Source organism: Pogona vitticeps, chromosome 4, assembly GCF_051106095.1.
Source record: "Pogona vitticeps strain Pit_001003342236 chromosome 4, PviZW2.1, whole genome shotgun sequence".
NCBI classification, from domain to species: Eukaryota; Metazoa; Chordata; class Lepidosauria; order Squamata; family Agamidae; genus Pogona; species Pogona vitticeps.
The window spans coordinates 239,021,786-239,045,634 of NC_135786.1; the positions used below are offsets into that span (position 1 = coordinate 239,021,786).

At 49.2% G+C, this 23,849-nt stretch overlaps 1 protein-coding gene across 2 annotated transcripts; it reads right to left on the reverse strand.

Annotated features, from left to right (window-relative positions):
- Positions 1-2,579: 2,579 nt before the first annotated feature.
- NAPRT (nicotinate phosphoribosyltransferase) lies at positions 2,580-23,241 on the reverse strand. Of its 2 annotated transcripts, none has more exons than XM_072999451.2 (13): positions 22,983-23,241; positions 20,443-20,570; positions 20,200-20,282; positions 18,449-18,579; positions 17,416-17,531; positions 15,758-15,951; positions 13,814-13,954; positions 11,448-11,532; positions 8,679-8,759; positions 8,171-8,273; positions 7,260-7,417; positions 4,640-4,747; positions 2,580-2,946 (listed from the first exon to the last, which is right to left on the reverse strand). In XM_072999451.2, exons 1-13 carry the CDS (start codon positions 23,221-23,223, stop codon positions 2,941-2,943), a joined length of 1,575 nt encoding a protein of 524 aa, XP_072855552.2. In that variant the 5' UTR covers positions 23,224-23,241; the 3' UTR covers positions 2,580-2,940. The 2 variants fall into 2 exon arrangements, with proteins under 2 accessions (XP_072855552.2, XP_020633460.3); XM_020777801.3 differs by having other exon boundaries at positions 2,580-2,950; positions 22,983-23,239.
- Positions 23,242-23,849: the final 608 nt, after the last annotated feature.

The following is a 23,849-nucleotide window of genomic DNA, read 5'->3' on the forward strand; positions in this document are numbered from 1 at the left end:
GACAGTGTCTGCGAAGCAACCAACATGAACCTGACACAACTCCAGGAGGCAGTAGAAGACAGGAGGGCCTGGCGTGCTCTGGTCCATGAGGTCACAAAGAGTCGGACACGACTAAACGACTAAACACACAGCTGTGTTTAGGATTAATTCAGGATCCAGCATCCCTCATGCCCCAGAGTCCCAACTCCCCTGCAAACCATAGATGACTTCTACTATGAAAACAGGCAGCACGAATGGCCTGTTCTTCCCCACCATTTGCCACAGGGTGGCACCAGAGCCTTATCAACCTCTGTTTTCCCAAAAAGCTGTTTTGAAACAACTTTTCAAAACATTCTCGGCCAGGATCTCATGGTTGTTGTAGTTTTTCCGGGCTGTTTGGCCATGTTCTGAAGGTTTTTCTTCCCAACGTTTCGCCAGTCTCTGTGGCCGGCATCTTCAGAGGACAGGAGTTAGAACTCTGTCTGTGTTCTGGTGTAGTGTGTGATCACCATAATCACCCGATCTCCTGAAAAGGACAAAAAGCTGATCCCACAGCTACAAATACTCAACTATCCCACACACTGCACCAGAACACAGACAGAGTTCTAACTCCTGTCCTCTGAAGAGGCCGGCCACAGAGACTGGTGAAACATTAGGAAGAAAAACATGGCCAAACAGCCCAAAAAAAACCCTACAACAACCAACTTTTCAAAACATTTTCTTGTAAGAAGCAACACCACTATTCATTTGCCTTTGATAGCCTTGATTTTTCCATGACCAAACCGCCCAGGTTATAGTGCCCTTGGTATTACGGATTATTTGCACAGCCATGAAAAGTGCTTTAAGTAATTTCCCAGCCAGCGGTTATAAATGTTGACAACTCTGCTTGTTTTCATCCCACATCCAGAAAACTCCTAGCAGAGATCAGGGCTGGCAGGGTGTCCTTGAGCCCCGGCTTAAGAACCTCAACCACCATTAGCCACAACCCACCTAGTAAAAGTTATCCTTCTTTCAGGACTGTGGCAGGAATCAGGACCATATTGGCTGTGCCAGTTTTCCCTGGCAAATATAAACAGCACCCACCCCTTGCCGATTCTGGGTTTCCCAACCCAGGTACTATCCATTCTATGTGCTGGACTACAGGAGAGATGGCCTCCTAATGCCTTTTGCCACATATTTATGTGCCCCAGGCTCCTTTCTCCAATGTCTTCAGTTCCTGGCACCCCTGCTTCCTCCATTCTCTTCCTGGCCCCCAGGATGCCCAGGCGATCTTGCAGCAACCAGTTTCACAGCCAGCTGTTCCCCCCACCTCCAAACTCCTGTCCAGATACTCTGCACCTAACAAAAAATAAAAAATCAAAAATCAAGAAACACACCAAGTCACTGCTGTGGGAAACAAATGAACAAAAAACCCAGTGCAGATTTATGGCCTCCTTGTTGACAAAAAGGTACCCTAAAAACGGGGTCAAAGGAGGCATGTGCGGGCCGGGCCGGTGAAGCCCGTTGTGCGCCCCGCATACACACCCCTTAACCTCCAACCAGAAGATCCAAAACCCAGCAGATCCAAGTTCAAACACAGTCTTGTGAATTGGCTTCAGAACACAAGTGGCAGTTTGAGATAATGTGATCCTGGTAAAAAGCTAGGGGGAAAAATCTGTTTGCTTGAACTGGGGTGCTTTGCAGATTTCCTGGACTGCCAGCAAGACAAACAAGTGGGTCCTAGATCAGATCAAGCCTGTACTATCTCTGGATGCAAAAAAGCTGTCCTATTTTGGGCACATCACGAGAAGCGAGGATGACCTGGAAAAGCCCATCCTGCTGGGGAAAGGGTGGAAGGCAGCAGGAAAAGAGGAAGACCCAATAAATACGAGGTGGACGGAGTCCCTAAAGAAACCCACAGGCTCGAATCTACAAGCTGAGCAGGGCTGTTGAGGACAGGGACGTTCTCGAGATCACTCTTTCCTAGGCTCACCATTACGTTGGAGGTGAATTGACAGGACGTAACAACAAGCTCATGGCAGGAAAAGTCGGGTAAAGAGATACCAATAAATAAACCTAGTTGAAATCTTTGCAACCATCCGACCATGCTGGATAATATTATTATCCCCTGTATAGAGGGAGTGATCTGTTGTGGTGGTGATCACATCAGACTAGGACTCGGGAAATGTGGGTTCATAGCCCTGTAAGGCAGAGCAGGTTGAGAGATGGTGACTGGCCAAAGTCACTCAGAAACTGTCTCACGGCTACATTGGGATTTGAACCCAGATCTCCTGAATCATAGTCTGTCCCTCTAACCATGAGAGCACACTGGCACACGTTTAAGAAAAATGACATGCACAAGCCATTCGTAAGTTGTAGCATGATGTTTTGTGAAATATTGGGAAAAGTCATTTTGGACTACAACTCCCATAGCAACTCAGCTGGAGTATTATGGGAGTTGTAGTAAAAAAAAGCACCAAACTTTCCCATGTCTTCTATGAATGCTTGATAATAGAGGTCTTCAGCAAGTCACTCTGTATTTCACGTTTCCTCAAAGTCTCTTGCCAAGCTCTGCCAGTTGTAAAAAGATGCTAATATGCACAACACACTAAAATCCAGGATAAAGGTTAGCAGCACGATTCATTTTATTTTTCTATTGTATTAGAATAATTTAGGTCCATTTATTGCAAAATTATCTCTAAAACATTACCTCTCTCGGAAATTTTGTTCTCTTGTTTTAAAACAGGAAAAGATCATCGCCACCCAACTTTTTCTGAGTCAGGCACGAGAGGGTAAAAAAACGCACACATTCAACTGGCACATCTCAGGCAGGTCAAGGGGTTCTGTTTGTCGCAGCTGCCGCGGAGGGAAGGATTCAGTGCATGGCCCGGGGGGGGCGGGATGCCTCCGTTCCCGGCCTGGAGATTTTGGTTCATCGGCTGTTGCTCTGAAGGTCAAGGAGAAGGGAGTGGAGCTTTTCTGTCACAGCTACCTGAGAACAGAGGCAAGCCAATAAAGAGTGACAGAGGGATTTTTTTTACACGCAGGCCTCATTTACTTTTATTTATTTTATCTATTTATTGTACTTCTATCCTGCCCATCTAGCAGCTTACAAAGAGTCGATTTGTACATGATTCGCACCCGCAGCCTCATCGGGAAAACAAGCCAGTGAGCTCCCGCTGTGGGGGGAGAAGCAGAATTGAGAAGCCACACAGGTCACCCCTTCCTCGTGATGGTTTAAGGGTTGATTCCAACGTTTAATCGAGAACCCGCGTGGCAACATCCATTCGAATGCTGGCCTAGGACTCTCGAGAGCTGTGTTCCAGTTCTGACTTGGTGGTGAAGCTCACGGAGTGACCTTGGGCCAAGCACAGCAGGATAAAGCACAAGAAAGGAGGGCCGTGGGACGGACAGACAGCTGCCTGCCTTCAGGTCACTGTAGGGGAGGCAAGATAGATAATCACCAAAAGAAAGTGGAGGAGGAGGAGTTGTATCAGGATTTCATCTGGACAAGAAATTCTAAAAATTCTAAAATATAAAAAGTTAAATAAAACTTCAATGTGATCAGAAACCCTGACAAAGCAGGATTATTCACCGAGAGGAGGTCTGTGGTTGCATTCTGTTAAAAAATATGCTTAAAAATTCTTCCCTGACTTTATTGCTCATGTGGGCTACATCTCTGACAGGACATTTACCACCCGGTGACTCTGACAGGGAGGGTTGTGTTACTATGAGGAAAGGTGACAGCGCTTGGGGCTCTTGGGTCTAGGGAAAAGGCACGTGAGGGGAGACATGATGGAGACGTGTAAAATCATGCAGGGGGTGGATCAAGTGGAGAGAAGGAAGCTCTTTTCCCTCTCACGCAAGACCAGAATCGGGGGACACCCACTCCAGTGGAGTGTTGGGAGGGTGAGAACAAACCAAAGAAAATATTTCTTGACCCAGTGTCTGTGGAACTCCTTGCCCCAGGATGTTTGTGATGGCATCAGGTCTAGAGGCCTTGAAAAGCGGATTGGACAGATTCCTAGAGAAAAAGTCCCTCGCAGGTGACAAGCCATGATGGGGCCTCCAAATGCCAGATGCAGGGGAAGGGGGATCAGGAGAGAGGTCCTTCATGGTCTCATGGGCTCCCAAAGGCATCTGGTGGGGCCCCTGTGGGATATACAGGGAGCTGGACAAGAGGGGCCCTTGGCCTGATCCAGCACAGGGCTCTTTTGATATTCTTACGATACCTTTTGTGCTTAGGAGATGAAAGCCTCCCACCTCTGTGCCTTCTCTGTTGTACGCTTGGCTTGGGGAGTCGAGATACCCTGGGCCTTCCCCCTAACCCTTTTCCTCCTAGATGTGGGATCTTCTAGAATTGGCACATTCCCCCATGGGTTAAGGTGGCAGGGGATGATGGGGATGGCAAGGCAATACTTCTGGACAAGAGGGGGTTAAGGAAAGCTGCAATGCTTAGCGTCACCCCACACACCCACTCACACCCACACAAGGAGATCAGGCCCTCCGGCTCTGGATTCTTGACCACCTTGGATTGCTAACCTGTCGCTGGTGCAAAACTGGAAATGCGGTGCCTTGACTGGGTTTCCTTGCCCGTTCCACTCTTCCCCGTCCTACCTCTCTCTCTCTCAGCCAGTCAGGAACTTCCATTAGGGGGTGCCACCAGCCCACCAGCCCGTACCTGGTACGCCTCCGGGTCCCGCAGCCTCTTATGGGCAGGGCTGAGCTTGCCCAAGGACGCCTGGACGTGGCCTTTGATCTCCTCCAGGCTGGGCAGCGACGGGCAAACCTTGGCCCCGTTTGGGGGGGGGGAGAAGAGAGAAAACAAAATTGTGTTTTAGGGCAAGGATGGAGGACCTGTGGCATCCCTGGACACTTGTTCAAACACAAGTCCCAGCTGCCTTAGCCAGCGATGGAGCATGGGGCTTGCAGTGCAACACACACACACACACACACACACACACACACACACACACACACACACACACACACACAGAGAGAGAGAGAAAGAGAGAGAGAGAGCCCTTGTTGTTGTTTAGTCGTGTCCGACTCTTCATGACCCCATGGACCAGAGCATGCCAGGCCCTCCTGTCTTCCACTGCCTCCCAGAGTTGGGTCAAATTCATGTTGGTCGCTTCGATGACCCTGTCCATCCATCTCGTCCTCTGTCCTCCCCTTCTCCTCTTGCCTTCACACTTTCCCAACATCAGGGTCTTTTCCAGGGAGTCTTCTCATGAGGTGGCCAAAGTACTGGAGCCTCAGCTTCAGGATCTGTCCTTCCAGTGAGCGCTCAGGGTTGATTTCCTTCAGAATGGATAGGTTTGTTCTCCTTGCAGTCCAGGGGACTCTCAAGAGTCTCCTCCAGCACCACAATTCAAAAGCATCCATTCTTTGGTGGTCAGCCTTCTTTAGGGTCCAGCTCTCACTTCCGTACATCACTACAGGAAACACCATAGCTTTGACTATGCGGACCTTTGTTGGCAAGGTGATGCCTCTGCTTTTTAAGATGCTGTCGAGGTTTGTCATCATGAACAAAGAGAGGCACCTTAAATGCTCCATTAGACCAGATCTAAAAGACACCTAACTCTTTGACTGGTCTGCTTGGCCAGATACCTCTGGGAAACCCTTTCAGGGCCATCCACTAGCTGCCCACTAGGGTTCAGAGGCACACGCTCACAACGAAGGCCCCACGGAGGTCTCATTGAGGGCTTTCCCGGAGGTCCATTCCTCTCGTTTTTTCTCTCTCTCCTTTTGCTATGATGAACCTTTATGGGATTTACCAGGAGCCGTATCCTGAGGGGGCCTGGCCTAGCACAGACACCCTTCCCCGTTTGCGCGAGATGCTTTTGCCCCACGGATGCGCTTGCCCTCGTCCAGCAAAAGCATCGGCTCAGCACCGTTCCTGTGTACTTCCCTGTTACAGCGCTGGTGGTGGCCATTGCCTCACAGGAAGCCCCACAGCACTTAATGCCACCGCTTGCCCGGCACAAAACAGAACAAAAGAGAGATCAAGCATTTCAGCGGGGGGGGGGGGGGTGTTGAGAGTCTGAGAATCTGGGAAGGAAAAGAGGGTACCTAATAAGATGTGTTAGTATTGTTAGGACATCCAGAATATATATATTTAAGCTAAGTGCAGAGCAACTCCCCCCATCCCATCTTCCCCGTCTCTCGTGACAACAAACCCACAGCCCCTGTTCCTCGAAGGGGTCCCACCACCCAGGAAAGCATCTCGGAGTCTTTCTCAGGAAGGATGGGCCACCTCTTGCACCTGCTTTCCTCTCACTGCTCTTCGAGGAGAGGGTCTTCTTTAACACAAACACCCTTGTCCCAAACCCTGATGATAAATAAGCCCTTCGGTGCTGATTCTCTCTTGTGTAAGAAGAGTTGTGCTGGATCACACCCAAGGCCTGCTCAATCCCAAAGCTAGGAAAAGTGACTTTGGGGGTGGGGTTACGAGGACTCCCAAAATTCTTGTACGGTTTGGGAATGCTGCGAGTCCAGATAACTTTTTTCAAGCAGTCGGCGAATCAGATCATTTTGGGGAAGCTGACCGCTGGGAGGGAAGGGCCTTTGCTCCTCGGAAAGCTATACTGGGAAGCTCACTGGTCTGACGGAAGGGCCACCGCCCGAGGAGGCCCAGTCCACTCTCTCCATCCAGAAGGACACACCTTCAGCCCTCGGCAACAGAGAAAAGTCCAGCAACAGGGTGGGGAGGGGTTGATCAGACCAGAAAACCCACCGCTGGTCTGCGTAGATAATCCTGAGTTAGACTGACTTGGTCTTAGGCAGAGCATTCTCTCTCTCTTCATGCCTTCTATAACACTACTCGTTGTGTGTGATGCAGAGTGTTCCTCAGCAAATTCCGACACCTAAATCCTAGCCTGTCAGAACAGACATGTAGCTGTTTCTCCCTGACATGCTAGTTTTCAGAGTGCGAGGACTGTCGCTTGTGTTGTTTGTTTGTTTCAAAAACCAAGGGGGCATTCTATCACAGAAGATGAGCCTCATAACCTACTAGATCTTGGAAACCTTGCAATCCAAAAAGAGACCCCGGGAAAAATAGGGCTTACTTTTAAACAATACAGCCAGTCATAAAAGACAGGGTTATTATTGCTGTTTTCTACAGCTGGTGGTCCTCACTGTGATTCGAGCGACAGCAGACCCCGAGGCTCCCCTTTTAACTTTTTCCTTCACTGGGGCTGGTCTCCCCGCTCGACTGGGAAATTTCAAGGCCTGTACCGAGAGGATTTGCTGTGGGGAAACACACACACACACACCCATGCTGGTGCTTTTTCTCTCACCTGTCCGTCTTTGAAATACGGACGGTGCAAGATTTCTACGGTTGTGGGAACCAACGTCCCAGCTTCCTGGGTCTCTCCTAAGGACCAGAACGCCACTTCCTGCCCAGCCTTGGGTGGACTCTCATCTTCCAGGGCCATAAGATCCATACATGGGAATCCTGCAAGTAAAGAGAGGGCCGTTGGAGTGACAACGATGCTGGAACAAGGGGAAGGCTGTAGGAAAAGAGGAAGCCCGAACAAGAGATGGACTGATTCAGTAAAGGAAGTCATGGAAGCCGGAGTTTGCAAGACTTGAGCGCGACCGAAACCACTAGATAGTACTGCGATTCAACGAGACCAGGATCTGTCCTGATGGCGAGGGACCTGTTGATCAATCCTGGCAACGTAAGCGGACAATCACACCAGGGAGCCTCTCTGTGCAGCCCATTGCCTGTCACAGTCCCCTGCTTTCTCGGGTCTGGGAAGAGGTTGTGTGATGGACAACAAGCTACAAAGGAAACATCACTCCACAACTGCCCTCGCACACATGTGTGTTTTTCCCATCAGGGTTTTGGACTTTTTATTTCAGGTGGGTAGGGGTTGGCCAGCTGGGCCCCTTCCAAACTTGGGAAACTGCTCCCATGCACACACCCCGAGCTCACAAGGTGACCCACAGTCAAAAGCATTTTGAAAATTTGGGGGGAGTGGCATTTGGACCCCCAAGGGTGCTGCAGGTGGCTTGCAGGCCATGCATCCCCTAACCCTGATGTGCTCAGAGAAAAAGGGAGATACTCAACAAACAGACAAACACGACGGTGCATAGCTGGCCAGGACATAAACCCCATTCCTACGCATTCAATGGAGCCAGTCTAGCGAGGGGTCCGATGGCACATGGCAGCTTTGTGTGTTCAAAAGCAGCCTGCAAATCTCACCATCAGCATTCCAGAGTCTGTAGACCACCTTCCTCCCTGGAATGGTTGTCTTCTCCTTGTCCTCGGTCACCTTCAGTCTTGGAGCGCCGTTGACCTCCACCAGCTGAGGGCAGAGGGACAGGTTTTTAATGAAAGCTAAACTGGCAGATGTCATATTAGGCATCGGGCATGATGGAGATGGACGGACCAGCCGGACAGGACACGAATCGTGGTTCAACTTGCTTGGAGGATACCAGTTCAGGAGATCAAGGTTCAAGGCAACAGAACTTGGGAAAGTCTGAACTACAAGTCCCAGAATCCCCAGGCAACCCTCTCGAGCAGGCTGACTCAAGGGCTGAAGGCTAGTAAATCTCCCAAAAAAGGATCAGAATATTTCTGGAGGCTGTCGTCCAAAGTATCATGAGTGCACCAGGCTAAGGACCGTCTCTACAGAACCAGAAGAGGTTCTGAAGCCAACTCCTGCCTGGCCGTGGAAGCCCACGGGGAGGGGAAGCGAGGGACTGGTTACCTTGTAGACGCAACCGAGAGACGGCTGAAGCGGGCATGTCACGATGTGGGTCCCGACGCCAATCATGTCGATCTCGTTCCCCTGTCAGGACCACAGCAAGAAGAGCAGAGGTGAATCACGTGCCCTTGGCAGACAGAGAGGACGGGGTTTACCACTGCGTTTTCCACACTACCCCTCCACACCAGTAAAGGGTTAACCCTGCGCGACTCAAAGAAGGTAAATTTAAACTTTTCCTCTGAGCATGGAAAACAACAGGTGGAGCACAGGTTAATAAAGAGTTTTCACTTTGAGCTGAACCATTATCAGTTTATTAAAAAGCCTTGGTCTTCCCCACCACCATCTGTGATGTGGGGGTAATGATATGGACCAAATAGGGGGGAGATGGTAAATAACACAGAGCCACATTCCTGAGACACAGTAGGATCCCTTTATCCAAGCCCCACCACAGATACTGAAAACCTGGATGATAGCGAACACACTCTATATATACAGTGGGCCCTTGATTTACGAACTTAATCCATTCTGGAAGGAGGTTTGTAAATCGAAACGTTCGTAAATAGGACCCAAATTTTCCATAGGAATGCATTGAAAACCCATTAATACGTTTCAGCCGAAGGAAAAAATACTCCCCAAAATAAAAAGAACAGAGGTGAGGGAGGGGAATCCTGAGGAAAGAAAGGGCAAGGAGGGGAGCGGAGACACCATGGCAAAGCTGGAGGGAATTGCTGAGGAAGAGGGGCGTCGGAGATGCGGGCAAGGGACTCTTCCACGCAGGGAGGCGAAGACTCCGGACGGGGCTGGCTCTCCCGCACGCTGTGGAAGGCGGGCGAAGCTCAGGATGGAGCTGTCCGGCAAAGCAGCCAAGAGGGAAGCCCACCCCAGCTGTCCCTGGGGCAGCGGGAAGAGGATGGAGCCGATTTTTCCCTGGCCACCCAGCTTCCTTCTCGTTTGCAAAAGCTAGTAGGGCGGCTGGGTAGAAATCGGCTCCCTCCTTCCACCCGATGCTGAGTCCCCTTCGTGCCGGCTAAGCTCAGCCGGCGCAAAGGGGACAGCATCGGGTGGAAGGAGGGAGCCGATTTCTACCCGGCCGCCCGGCTTGCTTCCAAAGCCAAAAAGGCGGGGAGAAAGAGCGGGAAGTTCGAACTTCCCGCCCTTTCTCCCTGCCTTTTGGGTTCGTAACCCGATCTGCGTTCGCAAGTAGGGTGTACTACTTGCAATGAGATCGGGTTCGTAACCCGAAAAGTTCACAACTAGGGCCGTCCGTAACTAGAGGGCCCACTGTATATAAAATAAAAATTATTTTCACATGCATTATCAGAACTGGCTACTAGAGGACACCAGAGACCATTCTATGTATTCTTCACTAACAAGTATTCATAGAAAGTCTCTGCCTCCCTCCAGTGGTTAGTTATGGTAATACATGTGAAAATAGTTTTTTTCTGGGTTTTTTTTCTTTTAATATTTTTAACATTTTCAGACTGTGGATAAGTAAAACTGCAGATACTGATCCTGAAGATACAGGGGTCCTACTGTATTTCATGAGTTCCTAATAATAATTAAAGTGAAGGGCTTTGAGCCACTTGATAAAAATTACTTATTTTGATTGTATCTCTCAGAATCCCCAGGCCACTGAGGCATTCTGGGAACTGTGGCTCAAAAACCTAATTTTTCATAGTTCTGCTTGAACAGGACAATCAGGGTAGATTCTAATACTGCTCTTACCCACCATACGCAGGTTGTGAGGCGGCTAAAATGGCACCTTCCCTGCATATGATGGAGGTAACAAAAGGCCGAGGGGAATCCTAAGGGTTGAAAAAATACAGATTTTTTTTTGAGGGCCTGCATGTGCCCAGAAAGCAAAGAAAGTTCCTCAGTAAGGACTAAACGTGTTTAAGGGCATGGAGAGGGTAGAGAATACACGAAGGAAGGGAAGGGGCTGAATGAAGTGTCTAGAACCCTGGAAAAGAACACTTCACCCTGAAACAATGGTCATAATCCTATTGCAGAGGTTCTGCAGCTGCAATGGGAATGACGTCATCATCAGTGGCAGATTGCTTCCTTTTTCAGTTCTGGGGTGCATGGGACTTTGTCTCATTGTATGCAAGCTGTGCACACCACAAAACTGAAAAAGGAAGTCTTTAATTAGTGGCAATGTGCTGCTAGTGGCGGCGTCATCATTCTTGTTGTGCAGGCAGAGCTATGCAACAGGATTTTGGCCAGTTTGTTGCAGGTCCCAGTGGTAAAATCTCAAGGAAGCAAAAAAAGGTTACTTTTTAAAACTGCAGCTCCCAGAATTCCACAGCCAGCGTTTCCTATCTCTGCATCTGCTAACAGAAGCCTCAGCTCTCTGACCACCTATCCTTATTCCTTATGTCATCAAAATAAGGACCACCATTTAAATGAGGGACTTTTCATCAGGGAATGGCAAAATCTCCAGAGGGACCAAAAAAGAAAAGGACGACAAAATGGAACCTTATGGAAGAAAAACAAAACAAAACACCAAGGGCAGTAATGAAGTTCAAGGACGACCAAGGATGCTCAGTGAGTCTGGAACACGGATCATTGGGGGGGGGGATGGAGAGGAAGGGAAGAGGAAAAGAGGAGGAATGGTATGAGCGGGGTCCTGAACAGGAGCGCTCCTCACTCCCGAGGCTCTGTTATGGGTCTCACATGCATAAATGCCCATGAAAACAATAACAGCACAAAGAGAGCTCCCCAAAGGCCAGGAAGCACCGGGGGGGGGGGAACGTGCACGAACACATCCATTACCTGCTGGGCCAGCTCCTCGAGGCTCCGTTCGCTCACGTCGTTGCTCACGGCGATGGGGACCGTTTCAAACCAAGGGACATCAAAGCTGGGTGAAAAGAGAAAACAGTGGAAAAGGAGCCTCCTGCTTCAGCTGAGTCTATCCGGTTCACCTGGTGTTGTCTCCCCCCCCCCCCCCCGTGCGCCAGTAGGTCCATCCGCACCAAGGATGACCTTCCTCCCATCCATGGTCTCAACACAGGGAGGACCTTCCTGGGTCAATGGCTCAGGATGGTCTTTTTTTTTCTGTCCGGGATTGAATGGGGGGCCTTCCCCCCAACCGTCTGCAGAAACGGCAACATGCAATAACCACGGCACCACCAGCACCAGCGCATTTCTCTGCAACACCATTTCATCCAACGAAGAGCGAGAGCCAGTTCTACGGTAGGGTTCTCTCTACATATGGAGGGAAGGGGAGGAGCCAGAGTCCAGAGCAGAGCTTGGACTACAATTCCCAGAATGCCCCAGGCAACATGGCCCATCGAGAGGATGGTGAGAGGCTTCTGGGGCCATGCCAGCGATGGGAATTTTAGGAGTTTATGCTCCAAAAAAGGGGCACCACCAGGGCTGCAGTTCTTTTCCACCTCTTGATTTCGTCAAGAGAAATCTGTGTGTTTCCTCCGAGGCTAGATGGAGGGGCCTGAGCTGCTGCGTTTTTTTGGCGAGGGACTCTCCATGCTGTCTCCTTCTTCCTCACCCTCCAACTGATCAGGCCCCTGCTCACCATTTTGGAACTGAATTTCACGGCTCTCCGGTTGATAAAGAATGCCCAGGCTTTCAATACGGACTAGGCGTTGCTGTGTGGAATGTCCTAGCCTCTCTGGTTAAAGGGTTCGGCTTGCCCTGGACTGTTTGTGCAACCCACCTCCTTGAGAAGGGGTGAGAGAGCGCAGGAGAGATAGAGGTGGATGGATATGGGATTTTCTTCCCCATATATAGGCTGAGGGGGGGGGAAATAATGTTATACAAGGAACTGTCCATCCATTGACTAACCCATCGATCAATCCATCCATCGAACAAACCATCAATCCATCCATCCATCCATCCATCGACTAACCCATCCATCCATCCATCCATCCATCCATCCATCCATCCATCCATCCATCCATCCATCCATCCATCCATCCATCCATCCATCCATCCATCCATCCATCCATCCATCCATCCATCCAATCCATCCTCTTCCACCTCTCAGCCTATGGGTGACCCACTTCTTGCTATTCAGTCCATGGTCAGTTGGTTTAATATCAAAGAGACCAATGACTTTAAAAGTCACTGGTTGGACCTGATTTTTACAACATTGCTTTTATTTCTTTTCTTCTGGGACATGGACCTTCCAGTATATTACCATGTTTCCCTGAAAATAAGACAGGGTCTTATATTAATTTTTGCTCCAAAAACACATTAGGACTTATTTTCAGGGGATGTTTTATTTTTTCCATGTACAACAATCTATATTTATTCAAATACAGTCATGTCATCTGGTGGCTGCACAAGGGTGGAGAGTTAGGGTTTTACTTAACTGGGGCTTATTTTTGGGGGGTAGGGCTAATATTACGAGCATCCTGCAAAATCCTACTAGGGCTTATTTTCAGGTTAGGTCTTATTTTCGGGGAAACAGGGTACATCTCTACATTACATCTGCCGTGACTTGATAGGAAGCAAAGGTGTTCTATCTGCATTCCTCCAGATCTCCAGTATCCACCTTGTGAACGTTTTGTCCTTGCCCTGAGGCCTTTTTTCATCCAACTGTCTTTCCCGATCAGCAAAACAACAACTCTCAGCTAGCATTACCACATTGGGAGGTTGACGGCTTAGAGAAAGGTATTCCCAGCAGCTTCACTGAGCTACAGAATCCGCATGGCTGCTTGCCTCCCCTTTTTTTCTGGGCATAAAATTTAAATTAAAATGTTCCCTCTTTCCTGTGGCAGTGCAAGGCGATCAAAGCAAGGGGGCGGCATAAAAGCAGTTTGTTTGGTGGTGTTCTTTTTTTTGCTTCTGTAATTCCCAACTGCAGAAGCATACAAGACTACAGTACGAACTTTACTGTGTGTTAGTTGCACACAGTGGCAACCCTATACGCAGCCCTTTCCAAAGTTCTCTGCCCCGAGGACCCTACATCTGAACGCTAGCCATGACAGCAACTCTTAGGGCGGGAGAGAAATGGATGCGCAGGGGTAGCTACGCAGCAACGCAGGCACATCCCGGCTGTGATCAGCGTTCAGGGGTTCTGTCTGGACCCCAGCTCTCCGTAGGGCAACGACCACCCCTTCCCTCACCCCAGAACTCAACCCCGGGATGATGTCAGCAGCACCCAGCTCAAGACTCACTGCTTGCCGCAGAGTCGGAAGACGTGCCGTATCTCCACCGACTGCTTAGCCAGGTCCCCGCTGTCGACGCGTATCCCGACGGCTCTGTATCCCAGCTCGTTCAGTGCCAGGGCGACCGCGCAGAAGTTCGGGACCCCGCTCCTTGGGATGGTTAAAACAACAACAACACACAATGACCTATTGGCAGAGCCCTGCGAGTTCAAACTGAAGGCCCAAACTGGCCAAAGAACAGCATCCCCACATATAAGCCACATATCTGGCTTTAAGATGATTATTAGTATTTGTTTTATTTATAGTCCACCTATCTCCTGATAAGTGAACCCAAGGTACCTTACAACACTGAGGGGGGAAAAGAATTAAAAACATAAGTTAAACATTAAAAAGCAATTAAACGATGCACTCATTAAAATACAATATTATTTTTGTATTGCTTTGCATTGCATTATTGTGAAATTTTCCATACGGGCCTTTCTCTCAGGCCCCCTGCTCCCACAGACGTCTCTGGCGATGACAGGAGAGAGGGGCTTTTTTCAGTAGCTGCCCCCCAGGCTGGGGAAATTCCTCCCTCCTTGTTTTCCTTTTGCCAGCAGACTTAAGACTTTTCTTTCCAGGCTGGCAACTGAACAGAAATGAGCTTTTAATGGGGAATTGAAATAAAGGGGAGCCGTGTGGTCCATACAAAATAAAACACAAACGCAAGAACAAGAACAAGTGATACCATGACATCCCACTAAAACATCATTCTACAAAATGCAAGCTTTCGGCCCAACGAAGTGGTGTTTGATCCACAAAAGCTTGCATATGGCATGATGATGTTTTTGTGGCCTGTAAAGGTATCGCTTGTTCTGGCATTTGTATTTTAATAGGGAATATTGCACTTTTAAAAAATATGTAGTTTAAAAACATTTTAAATTGTGTTAAGCTACCTTATCTTTTAATATTATTGTAAGTCTAAATGTGGTTTCATCTAATATATGTCATCTGTGTGTTGTTGATTTTTAGAATCAGTTTTACAAGCCACAGGAAGACTGGCCATGATATAAATGAAATAGTTCATGGCCAAAGTCTTCTTGCATAGTTATACCAGCAGAAGGCAAATAGCATAACTCACAGGGAGAAATTGCCACTAATTCACAAATTAAACCTGTTTGGGATTCAAGCAAGATCTTCCACACACACCCCTTGTTCCTTGTTTCCCCCCTACACACACACACACAGAGCAACATTTAGGCACACTCTGTCCTCACTGAGCTCCCCTTTAGACTTTGCATCCTCTGGATCCTTTGTTTTCTTCTAAAGCCCATGGACGCTTGCCTCCTTAGCAACCCTGTTTTGGTTCCAATTCCACTGGCACCCACCAGCAGAATTTGCTCTTAGAGGAGAAGGGAGTTGGGAAAAGTTACTGCCTAGCCGGGCTGGAGGAATTTTGGGATCTGTAGTCCAAAAAGTAACTTCTCCAAGCTCCGGAGGAGATGAGGTTGAGCCTCTTTAAAAAGACCTTCCCTTCTTCTGGGTTTGTGTTCTTTTGGCAATGAATGACCACCGCAAGCAAAAGATACCTAAATCCCATAAAAATCTCACAGCTTTTTTTAAATGGTTCCCAAGACGGAAAATATGACAGGCTTTTCACAACAGGTTCCATGGGGCACAACCACCTCTCCATTAAAAGCATCTCTTGTGCAACCGTCAATGTCAACAAACCCTATGCAGGAGAACTTCCCAGGACGGTTGCACTCTTTGGAGTGAGATCTGTCCAGAGCTTGGAATCCAACTTCCGAGTGGTAACACCTGGTTGGGGGATTCTGGGAAATGTAGTCCAAACAAGTAACCTTTCCAAGATCTGGATTGATCCCTGTATACTTGGGCTAGATTTTAGGTTTTGGATGTTTGGGAAGGTTTTCGATGACACGCCACGCAACCTGGTGACATCAAACTATGGCTCACCTCATAACGCAGTAAGTGTCAACAAGGCCTTGGAAGTTCTGCGGGAAAGTGATGGCGTAGGACACAAAGGCGGCCAGCTCTCCTTGATTCACCCCATCAAGCGGGACCTGGAGTAACTGGCATACACGGCTCAGCCATGTCTCCGCTAACGCTGGAAAGTCAACAGGCTTCTGACCTCCAACAGGGACCAGGTTCTAGGGTGAAAAATTACAGGTGCTATCAGAGTTGATCTTGGCCGCCTCTGTCACGTTGGACATCATCTTGTCATCCTGAATCTACCTGAGAGGGTTGCTATCAAGCTGTGGAGTTTGGGGACCATTGAATTTATTCAGTTCTCTCCTCCCTTCATGAACTTGCATGCTTTTTCGGGTTTTTTATGGAGACCCTTATCCAACGCCCACTGCCAAGACTATCAGGGCACCCAAAATAGAGAATTCTTATGCGCCAAAAGATTCACCTGCTTCCAGCTTGGATGGAGCTTAACATGGCAGGTGGGAACCAGGCAATAAAACCAGGTGCGCCCCTCTGTGTAGACCAGGAACGGACAACATGTGTTTCAAAAAGTAACTTCTCCAACCTCTGTTTCTTCTTCATTTTTTCTGAGCTGCTCAGTCTGACTAGAGAATCGTGCTTTAATTTTTTGTGTGTGTTCCTTATTTTTCTCCAGAAAGAAAAAGGTGTTTGCCTCAAAAAAAAAAATCAATTTGGCCATCCCCCTGGCCTTGCCAGTCGGGAGTTTTAGTCCAAAATAAAATAAAATTTAAACTAATTTTCTCATTTACTGTTTAACCAATTGTTTTGAAATTTGTCAGTGAACTGGACTACTTCAGAGTTTTTAGTGTGCCGATTTTCATTGACCTTGTAAGGTCGCTTTGATCTGGGGTGCTCCCAGGAATAAGACAAAAAACCAAGAGAATGCATTTTACAAATACAGTGGTGCCTCGCATTACAACGTTAATTCATTCCAGCGAAATCACTGTAGAATGAAAATGTCGTAATGCGAAATTAAAAAGCCCATAGAAACGCATTAAAACTTGATTAATGCGTTCCTATAGGCTTGAAACTCACCGTCCAGCGAGGATCCTCCATAGCACGGCCATTTTCACTGCCCGTGCAGCGAGGAATCCATCCCAGAAAAGAGCGGGGAGCCTTTTTTTTTTTAACCCAGTGGCCATTTTGAAACCACCAATCAGCTGGCCGAAAATCATTGTTTTGTGAGAATCGGTTCCCGAAGCAGGGAACCAATCATCGCAAAGCGAAATTCCCCCATAGGAAACATCATTTTGCGATTGCTTTTGCGATCACAAAAAGTTCAGCGTAATGCGATTTCGTCGTTAAACGGGGCGCTCGTCTTGCAAGGCACCACTGTAGTGATAAATAAAAGACAGAACTCAGCAAGGTAATGGGGTTCTTGAACAGTTACTAAGGTTATGACTTGACTCCCCATCTTGGGAAGGCAGGGACCATTAAATTAATCTTTCTGGGTCCCTCTCCTGCATGTGCTTCTGCTGGATCGCTCAATGGTTGAGGTCTCTGACGGTGGAGACAGAGGTTGGAGAGTTCAATTTGGTGCTTCCCTGACAGGGGACGGACTGGATGATCCATAAGGTCCCTTCCAGCTCTGCAGTTCTAAGATGAAGATGATGATTAATACAGACCCGTGGTTTCACCTCGGCCAGCGAGTTGAAGGAAGACACAAAAGAATGGGCTATGGTTCCCCGCACCGGAATCCCGAACAGTTTCCCGGCTAACACGTTGCTCGTGAAATCAAAGCCTAGAAAAGAGAAGACAGGAGTCGGGAAAAGCAGGGACCTCTAACATCGATCCCTGGACCCACTTCCAGGAGATCTGAAGTCTGAGTCAAGTTCAAGGGAACCTCAGCTACCTATATCAATCCTCCAGGTGCCAGCATAATTTATCTCACTCTTAGCTGGTACACTGGGTAGCATAAGAAAGGGTAGCATAAGAAGCCCCCCCCCCGCAACTGCAAAATGCTTTTTTTTTAATTGCAGAAAAGGAAATTTCTGGGGTTTTAGAGATTGCTCCTAGGGGCTGCTTTACATCTTGGTATGAATCCTTAAAACTACTAATGTCGACAGACTGGTTCCCCAAAGGGCTTCATCACAAGATGAACACTGGGAAAAAAATCATTGTTGCACTTCTTTTTCTGCAACCCCATGGAGGTTTGCTCAGAAGAGAGGCCTGTTATGGTCCATGGGCCTTTCTCCAAAGTAAGAGTGGAAAGGATTGCACCCTTAATCATATACCAGCCTGGGAACAATTAATCTAGGCTGCTGGCATTAATAATATTAAGGGAAGAAAAGCCATCGTTTTATACTGGCATTCAAAGAGTTCCTAGTTCAATCTCAGAACCCTCCGTCCGGCTGAAGCTCTGGTGAGGATTATGGCCAGCAACACGGAGTCATGCTAAGGCAGCTACCTTTCTGGAAATTAATTACATAGGTTTGCAGATTGACTGGTTATCTGGCAGCATCTCAGAGTCGAGCAAACCACCACGCCCCCGTTCTCCCCCCACAAAAAAAATCTGATCTCTCCCTCTTTGGCAATTCTGGAAGGACAATTCCAGAGAAGCATGTCTCAGCTCCAGAAAGAGGGAAGGGTGAGAGCATCAGCGAGAAAGGAGGTGCCACCCAGTGGCCTGCAAACAGTGGGCCGCGAGGTTGAACCTACCCCCCAGGTATGAATACTTGGATGCCGAGAGGCCCCCATCCGGTCCCTGGGCCCGACGTAGCCCCAGCTCTATGAGTTTCTTGTGTGGGCCCGCTGCAAGCCGGAACCTGGCCGCATTGGTAGCCACAAGGCTAAAGAAGGAAAACCAAGGTTGAACATTAACCGCCGGCTTGATTGGCGCCCTGCCAAGACGCTCCAGCACAGGTGAGGCCAATGAGGACACAGTTAAGGTGGATGGACGGAAATGGTGCAGGAGAAACATGGACGTTTCCAAATCTATGGGCAGGTCCCTTTTTTCCAAGGAATTTCCCAGAAAAAGGGGGCTGCAATGGGGAAAAAAGCAGCTCAGAAGTGGTAGGTTTCAGATTTCACCTTCAGTGTTATGGATTAAAATGTCACTTCCAATCTTGTTGGCCTGCAGAACCGCCCCTGGGTTTTGAAACTTTTCTGCTACTTCTGCACCACCTCCGTCTCTGCAGTGGCCAACCTGATGAAGACCCATGCAAGATGGGAAGCTATCTTATGTCTGTGATTCGTTAGCGGTCCAAGGACTCCGGGAACATCTGTGCGGTGTTTCTCCAGCAGGATTGACTGACATCGGATACACTCCTGGCTCCTGTCAATCTACACTCACTAGCGATTTCCTACCTAAACTCATTCTTGCTGGAAAAAAGAGAGAAAAGAATGACAGGATATTACACAACCACAACTGTGCATTCAGCTCCATCGTAAGAGGAATTTTTTCCTGCTTTGTCCAGCTTCCAACTTCAAGTACAAACACAGGAGCTGCTGCAAAGACATGCCATTCCAGAAAAAAAACTTTTTGAAAAGCACGCAAGGTATTAAAATGCAGATGTTCAGTGGTGCTACATGAAAATAAAATTACAAAATCCACATTTCCTAATTTGTTAAAGAATACAAGCATCCCACACACAAGTATTCCTTGGCCCCCTCCCTTCTTGTCCTTCTGTCGACAGGGGGAAAAACCTTCCTCCTCAGGCAAACCTTTAAAGCAGTCGGTTATCTCAGGAAAACTGGTTTTTCATTCATAGGTTTTAAATGTTTTTTACATTGTTTTTATACTTGATAGGTTTAACCTTGATGTACATTTAACTGTGGTTTTTTAAAATGTGATCTTCATGAAGTGTTTTAAAATTTCTTATTTTATCTGTTGTGAGCAGCTTGAGGTCTCCTATGGGGAGAAAGCCAGCATATACTGTAAATAATTTAAATGAGTAAATAAATGTGGTAGGAGAAAAAGGAAACTTCTCAATGGGAAAGCTTATGTTTGATTATAAATATCACATTTTTAAAACAACAATTAAACATACCCTGTTTCCCCGAAAATAAGCCCTAGCCTGAAAATAAGCCCTAGTATGATTTCTCAGGATGCTTGTAATATTACCCCAAAAATAAGCCCTCCCTCTCACAAATCTCTTAAGTTTTGAAAAATCTCATGCTGTTGTCTAGAACTTATTTAAGGGGTGCTTAGTGGTTACCGTTTCCTACTCATTTCTACCTTGCCAGAGAAAAAAGGCACAAGGGCGTGCACTGAACCATTTAAACATGTGTAACAGCATCACAAATTATGAGCAGTTTCTGGGCAGGAATTTGGTAAATTGTCTGGTGGCCTCTCGAGAAACCTCTCACACACACACCTGCATCCCCCTTTAGAAGGAGGACAGTAAGAAACCCTCGACTCAAACATGAACCGGTGCACCCAAAATTGAAGCTGTCCTTCAAGGTCTCACCTGGCATAGTTCATCAAACATAGCAGGGTGGTTTCCAGAAGCTGCACCACCAGCAAAGGCCCCCTCACCTGGAGCAGAGGCACCTGCAGGAAGAGAAGTCGGGAAAGAACGGATCTCCTAAAAGCCTCGCTCTCTCCTCTCAGAGCCCACCACAATCCAGAGTCAAGAAGACAAAGTCCAGATGACTGAAGATGGGGACACAGCCCGGCTATGTTGATAAAAGTTTCTCCATGAAACACTTACCCGGGAGAAAACCACGGAGCCCTCAGGAGGAGAGGAGACGGAAACTTCAGACGCATCCACAGTGCGCAGGTATTCGAAGAAAGCTTTCTCTGTGGTAGCAGGAAGGATGGACTTGAGATACTCAATGTCTGGGGGGAGAAAAATCCAAAGCAACAAATCACAGCATGGAAGGACACGTTTTTTCCAAAGTGTGCTTTTTAGGAAATGTAAAGGAACACAGATAATATATTCTCAATGGCTTTCATGGCCGTGTTCCAGAAGCTTTTCTTCCTAATGTTTCGCCAGTCTCTGTGGCCGGCATCTTTAGAGGACAGGTGTCAGAACTGATCCCAAAGCTATAAATACTCAATTATCCCACAAAACTGCACCAGAGCACAGACAGAGTTCTGACTCCTGTCCTCTGAAGATGCCGGCCACAGAGACGGGCGACACGTTAGGAAGAAAAACCTCAAGAACATGGCCAGACAGCCTGAAAAAAACCCAGAACCACCATTGAACACAGATAAATTATCATCTTTTTTAAAAACCAGGAATCTGTTGGAAGCAAAACCTCAAATAGATGTTAGCGAACAGGAGATCAGCTATCACTATCCTCTTATAAGTTGTTTTGGGGACTTAGAAATAATTTAAATGCCCTTTTTAAATTTACTAATACAGTACTGTTTACTAATATTTAATTAATTCTACATGTCTTCTTCAGTTCCACCCTCCTCTCAGGTATTGTTCCTATGCAATCATGGTCGAGAAGTGAAGGGAACCATGAAACAGGAAACAGAAGTCTTCAATTTCCAATAATTGCCACTGCCAGGATGACTTTACTGATACGGGGGCTATTTTCCACACTTAAATACTTCCTCCTCCCATCCCGCAGCTCCCACAGCTTCGCAGGGATCCAAGGAATTAGATGGAAGCTGTGGGAGCCTTGGCGTGGAAGTAGGAAATGTTTAACCTAAGTGTCTTGTGGCACAATGGTTCAACTGGAATACTGCAGTCAAGACTCTGCTCACGGCCTGAGTTTGAGTCTGAGCAGGCTCAGGTAGCCAGCTCGAGGTCAATGCAACCTTCCATCCATCTGAGGGTGGTAAATTGAGTATCCAGCTTGCTGGGGCAAGGGGGGAAAGAGCTGCCTGCAGAAGTAAATTGCAAACCGCCTGGAGAGAGCTTTAAGGGGCAATATATAAGCAGAACACTTTGCTATGTTCTGAAAACTCACCCCCTCCTGATGGCATCATCAGTCTTAACTGGCCATAGGGGGTGCCAACAGGATTTCTGCCTCCGCGTTACATTCTGCAGGATATGCATTCAGGCAATATTTTTGACAATCTACACCGAGAGTTTTCAGGGATTTCCAGGGGCCAGGAGAACGGGCTACCAGGAGAATGGGCTACAGTACTTGCTGGCTGATCTAAAGCAGTGGTTCTTAACCTTTGTTACTCGGATGCTTTTGAACTGCAACTCCCAGAAACCCCAGCCAGTACAGTTGGTGGTGAAGGCTTCTGGGAGTTGCAGTCCAAAACTCCTGAGTAACCCAAGATTAAGAACCAGTGATCTAAAGGACCAGCAGAGGTGCGCAGGTATTTTTTTTTAAAAAAAGAAGGTGTCTCTAGAGGTGAGGAATGATGGGAGGTGTAGTCCAAAAAGACAAACCGACACCCCTCTGATTATGTGACCTAGGAAACCGTTCCCTTTGCTGTTGCCTGTGGAAAAAAGCAAGAAGCCGTGTACCATGGACCACTCGGTCCTCTCCTGGTCGCCAGTTGTGATGCACCACTAATATATTTCTTCAGAGCTCCTTGATTAGATGCAAGCCTTGTCTTGTTTTGGGTAACCTTTTGTTATACATGACAGGCACGCCTGGCGATCCCGACAGCCGGAGAACGACCTTTGGTTTCAAGCCATGAAAAAGACCAGCCGAGGCGGGCTGGGTCCTCCTGCCCTGTGAAAGCGGTGGCCCCGGGAGAGAGAAGCGGCAGGTTCCAGCGGCCACCCCCGCCCCCGGCCCCCCTCCAGCACCGAGCGAGTCCAAAGGCCATCCTCCCGCCCCCCCCCCCGCCCGGCTTGCTGCCCTTTCCAGCGCAGCCCCGGGAATTCCCTCACCCCTTCTTCGCCCGGCGGGGCTTCCCCACCTGGAGTGACTGACACCCCCCCCCACTCAGGTGTTCTTGGACTACAACTCCCAGAAACCTCCCGCCAGCGCCGCGAGGGAGGGGGAGCGAAGGCTTTCGGGGCGTGGCGGTCCCGGAACACCTGGGGAGGGGGGTCCCCCCAGGTGGGGAAGCGACGCTGGGCAGGCGCATCGGGGCCCCCAGAGGGCATTGAACCCAAGTTTTGCTGCGATAAAAAGTTTTTATGCTGCTTCTTTTTTCCAATCGCTCGGCACAGGACGCTGCGCAAAAGGGATGGGTCCCTGCCTGCCTGTCCTCTTTCCCAATCCCCGGGAAAGGCCGAGCGCCAGGCCACCTCTGCCCATGTGCAGAGTGCAGGGACGGGGCGCGCCTGCCTGCCTACCTGCCTGCGTGCGCACCCAGCCCCCGACTCACCTGCCGGGGCGAAGCGGAAGGCGCGCAGGAAAGCCAGGCACTCGCCCAGGCCGGCGCAGAGGGCGAAGCCGCCCTGGAAGGGGCAGCGGCGGAAGAAGAGCTCGAAGGCGGCCGGCTCGCCCGCCCGCCCGGCCCGCCAGTAGCCGTAGGCCATGGTGAACTGGTAGAGGTCGGTGAGCAGCGCCGGCGGCGGAACCCCGCCGGGACCCCGAGCGCCGCCGCCCGCCTCCGCGCTCCCCATGGCCGGCTCGGCTCCCTTCTCCCCCCCCCCGATCCCCCGACGGGGCGGGCCGGGCGGCCAGGCGGCAGGCGCCGCCTTCCTCCTCCCGAGCAGGGCGGAGAAGGGCTCCGCAGGAGGGGCCGGCCGCCGCGCCCAGGGACGCCCCCGGCGGGGCTCGACCCTCCGCCTGGGGAAGGGGGCAGCTCCCCCCAAAGGCGCCACCCCTACCCCCCCCCACGGCTCCGGAGAGACCCTCTCCAAGTCCGCGCTTCCGAAGCGGACAACGAGCGCCTCGCCCCTCGGAAGGCGAGGGAGCGGCGGCCGGCCGGCCAAGGCTCCCCAAACGCCCCCGGGCGCTTCTCTCGGTCCACTGCTGCTTGGCGTAGGGACGCGGATCGCGCCCTGCCTCCGCCAAAGGCCTCGGGACTCCCAGGGAGAAGCAGTCCTGGCTGGGTGGTCAGGGGATTTTTTTCCCCAAAAATCCTAGGACTGCAGAGCTGGAAGGGAGCTCAAAGGTCATCAAGTCCAACCCGCTGCGGCCAGAGCAGGCCATCGACGTTAAAAAAGCCCCGAAGCTGGTGGGCACCTAATAAATCATCATCATCTGCCGTCAAGTCAATTCTGACTTCGGGCAGCGCTTTCCAGGG